The 4,904-nt window shown below is 34.2% G+C and overlaps 1 protein-coding gene across 1 annotated transcript in view; it reads right to left on the bottom strand.

The window, feature by feature from the left end:
- Positions 1 to 328, bottom strand: part of LOC106470002 — an 11,415-nt gene extending 11,087 nt beyond the window's left edge. Inside the window, exon 1 of the mRNA XM_013930521.1 lies at positions 246 to 328. Coding sequence (XP_013785975.1) covers positions 246 to 328 — 83 coding nt within the window. The remainder of the gene's footprint in view (positions 1 to 245) is intronic.
- Positions 329 to 4,904: the final 4,576 nt, after the last annotated feature.

Genomic DNA, 4,904 nt, shown 5'->3' with positions numbered 1-4,904 from the left:
GTATTTACCTAGAACTTAAAATAAGTTGACGCAAATTTCGGGGGAATAAAAAAAAGTTTTAAATAGCTTTTTTATTTGTAAATAACTAAAAAAATTACATGCTCAAAACAAAAACGTATTGATCCTCTTCTTTGGGAAAAGCAATATCTAACTATTAATAAAAATGTGTTATTATTATTTTATCTGTTTTCATATAAAATCTGATGATAAAACTGGTAAACATTCATCTCCTTCAATACATTTACCTGTGTAAAACTGTAATAGTTAAATATAAAAGATTTTGGAGTTTTGCCACATCATTACAGTCCACGTCGCCACTTCCGGTCATAGTTTATCTGACAACAATGCCTTTTGACAATAGCCAAAGAGCTTAGTTTCCTTTACAAAAGAATCCGTCGTAAAGCTATCAATGACCGTTCCTCCCTCTTGCATAAGCTATCTATTATACAAAAATGACGATTTCTCTGCATCATTTCCAACTGTCCGATCGCATAGATATCCACTAGGCTAGCATGTCTTGATGTGTAATAGCATGAATACCAGTTTCATTCTCCAAATGTTTGAAGTATGCAATGGTTGAACGTGAGGTATGACTGGAAGCTATATAAACTGGTGAGCTCATGCCCTGTTGGCCTCGTTTCCTTGTTGTAGTTTTCCTCTATTCACAAGAGTTGTTTACAACACTACTAAATAACACGTTTAGTTTTGTTTTACTCACTCCACCACACAACATTTGTGAAGTAACGTATGGTACATAAAAATGACTGTATTATCTTTATGTTTTGTTGTTTTTTTTACTGTACAAGTGCAATATTATGTTATTTACCAATCACAAAATATCTAAGGAATTTTACCTCCCCACCCCCAGTGGCTGTGGCTTGCTGGTACGTCTGAAATCTTCCAATGCTAAAAACTGAGTTTCGATACTTGTGACGGACACAACAAAGATAGTCCTTGTTGCAACTTCATGATTAACAAACAAACAAGCAAAATCTAAGGGATTCGATCAACTGTGTGATACTTCACAATTAATCTAAACTGGAATCCAATCTGTAAAAAGTTACCATCGTAATTATTTGGAATTACTGAATAATTTCAATTATTTTGATTTGTTATGTCGAGATAGGTCAGAATTCAAACATTTAGAATATAGATACAAAACATATTTCATCCAGTTTAATGTATCTCTGTTAAGAAAGATACCGAAGAAGAGATAACTTGTATCTTCGATAGATTTATTTATTGTAAAGTACAACTACACAATGGGCTATCTATTCCTGCCCACGGCGGATATATAAATCCGATTTTGAATGTTATAAACCAACTGACTTACCGCTGAGCCACCGGGGGAAGCCTTCAATAGGAAGTTCAATTTATTTAGTTCTTGTGTGACTTAATTAACTTTTTGTGTAGTGCCAAGTAATGTTCTACACATTATGGAATTTGCAACGCTCGTTTCTTTATAATCTTCTACACTATTTCTGTGTCCAAAGTATACGCCCCAAGTTCGTCTGACGAGAGAATTTTGAATATTTTATGAGACTGCGTATCTCACACCAATACGTACACTAAAATCATCGAACTGCGAAAATATATTTAATATATTACTATAATGGTGTATATATATTTAGTGGAAGATTGTTTGTTTGTTTGTTTTGAATTTCGCCCAAAGCTACACGAGGGCTATCTGCGCTAGCCGTCCCTAATTTAGCAGTGTAAGACTAGAGGGAAGGAAGCAAGTCATCACCACCCACCGCCAACGAATAGTGGGATTGACCGTTACATTATAACGCCCCCACGGCTGAAATGGCGAGCATGTTTGGTGTAACGGGGATTCGAACCCGCGACCCGCAGATTGCGAGTCGAGCACCCTAACCACCTGGCCATAACGGGCCTTAGTGGAAGAAAACAAGCTTTATGGAAATAAATGTTTATACACTAAACACTTACACGTTCAATTAAACAAATGCAAAGCTAATTAAAATACAGTGGGAAAACGGGAGAGAATGGTGGCGTGAGAATATCAAGAGGAACTTAATAATGCATCTGTGAATTAATAAGAGTTAATTTAGTCAAATGTTGAGGATGTTAATGCGTCAGATCGCTCGATATAAAATCAAGCAATATTGAAAATGATTTTTTACCATTTATACCTTGAAGAAATCAGTCTCTAAAAACACCCAAGAAACTAACGATAATTATTTTTGTTAAAAGAACGTTTGAAAGATTAAAAACAGGAAACGTGTGATTGTTTTGATTAAATAAGACTTAAAACTGTAAGAGCAGACTTCAAGATTTAAGGATTCTATTAAAACTGTTATGTGTTTTTTCTATGATATGTTGTTTGTTGCTAAACACAAAGTTACGCAATGGGCTATTTGTGCTCTGGCCTCAACGTGTATCGAAACCCGATTTTAACGTAGGAGGGGCTGTTTGATATGTGTAAATATATAATAAACTTTTCTTATACACTTTAGTGCTATATTTCCCATTATAATATATTTATATTTTCAAACTATAAAAAGTTACTCTGTGTTTACACTCTTGTGTTCTTATTAGACAATAAAACGAAAAAGGATCTTTTTTTTATTTAAATACAAAATAAATTATTATTTGGTATTTTAAGATGTACAGGGTGTCCCAGAAGTCTGGACCCATACAGAGAATATACATTATATTCTTAAAGTTAAACAAATATATTTCTTATGTCTGTTGTATATGTTTCAGGAAAGAAAGTACCCTGATGGCACAGTATGCCAAGAACTGATACATGCGTGGTTGTTAATGGTATGCAGTTTGAATAATAAATAAATTAAGAATAAATTGTGTATTTTTACCTATGGATCCAGACTTTTGAGACAATCTGTATATATATATATATACTAGATTTACTTCCGGAAGTGTTCTGTTTCAAAAGTAAATAAAACCAAAATTAAGAGAAACAAATATTTTTATTTCTTGCTTTTGAAGTTTGTATGTCATGTTGTGTTGTAGCCTACACAGTGCATAATTCTTCTGGTGGTTCATGGCATGCGCATGTTTTACTGACGTCACGACAGTACAAATTGCAACATTAAGCGCCCCTTATGTGACATCATTTTAGTGTCTACTGAGTGCCTTACATAAAATACACTACTGCATAGTGGTGCGAAAAAACACTTAAATCCTCAACATTTAACAACGAAGTTAATCACGGTTGAGTGATCCAGCAGAAGAGGTTGTGAATTAACATGGTTGCTCTGTGAATCATTTCTATATTCGACGGTAAAATATATATTTATCTACATTGTATTACCGAAGGTTCGGGTTGTAACAAATAAAAAATGTTACGAAAAATGAAAATCAACCCTGTTTAAGAATACAGCTGAACATAAAATACACGTAAATGCACACAAAAAAGAGATGTATTTATGACTACTATTTTGATGTCTTTAATTTTATGCACTTCTGTAAGTGTAATATAATATGTTATATTGTGTTATTTGCTACATAGCAATTATGCTTTCGTACTATTTTCTCAATGTATTAACTGCATTATAACTCTGCTGTTCTATACTTTATAACGTACTTAGCTTTATTACGACCAAGTAAAAGGTCTAAAGACATACCTGTTCAACAGCTACTAGAAGGTGCATTTTCTTGTGTAGTTTTAAATACTTCGAAATAAACACGATCTCGTTGTTCTGTAAAGCACCAGCAGGGAAGACTACCTTTAAAGTAATTGCTAACTGAAGCGTACTGTAGCGTAAAATTTTGGAAAAGCAAATTTCTATCACCAGGAAAACATTATATTTTCAATCAATAGTTCAGTCTTTGAACACTGGCATTTATTCAATTTAATAAAGAAAAATCGAAATATTGTCCTTAAGACTAGCATCGAAATTCAGAAGGTGCAAATAGATTTTCTATAAAGCGTGACAGTGTGTGAGAAGGTGTGTTAGAAAGCCTTAGTGAATTGTTACTAGTTTATGTTTACTTATGCGTTATCAACTTCCTGTGGTAATTGTCTTAGAACTTGAAATCAGCTGAGTTGGTTTTGTTTTAGCGCAAAGTTACACAACTGGCTATCTGCGCTCCGTCCATCGAACCTCGGATCTTTAGTATTGCAAGTCCGTGAACTTATCGCTAATCCACTGGGGGTACACAAAGAGTTGAATACTTTTTACATTTATATAAATATAAAATTCATACTTGTCCTCAAGTATCCAACAGACCTATGGAGTTATGTCTCAATAGAATACCTGATTATAATTCTACAGAGACAATTTAACTTTCAACATTTTTGTTGTTGTTGTTTGCAACAAATTAATAATAATATTTCACTCTTTGCACCAACAGTCTTCAATTGTTTATTAAAATGAAAACCACATTTCTGTGTTTCCAAAGCTGGTTGCAGAAGATTAGCAAGTATGATATCTAGTTTCGCATTACTCTTATTTTTTACAGTATTAAGGAGTATATTATTGATAGTGGCTATATTTTACAATGCACAAAATACAAAATGTAAGGTGGCATATAGCCATTGAAGTGGTGCCGGGCGTGGTCAAATATTTAACACACCCGAACTGTGAGCCTGACGGTTCGTGGTTCGCCACCCGATGCTGAAAAAACGCGCTCCGTAATCTGGAGCCGTGGGTATGCTATAAAGACAAATCCCACTATTCGGTCTAACGAGAGCATCCCAACAGGTGGCGGCAGATGGAGTTGACTAACTGCCTTCCCTCTAGTCTATCAGTTCAAAATTATATATGGGTAGCATAGAGAGCTCTCGTGAAGAAGACGCAGGCTCGCATATTTAATTTGGTGTGTCCACAGAAATAAACAGAAGTCACTAGTACACACAGCTAAAATGAATTTTTGAGATCATTTAGCTATTAAATGTAATATAGATACAACATGATCAC

The sequence above is a fragment of the Limulus polyphemus genome, unplaced genomic scaffold (assembly GCF_000517525.1).
Source record: "Limulus polyphemus unplaced genomic scaffold, Limulus_polyphemus-2.1.2 Scaffold3766, whole genome shotgun sequence".
Taxonomy (NCBI): Eukaryota; Metazoa; Arthropoda; class Merostomata; order Xiphosura; family Limulidae; genus Limulus; species Limulus polyphemus.
Note: the sequence above shows the minus strand (reverse complement) of the source record. Positions and strands in the feature narration are given on the sequence as shown.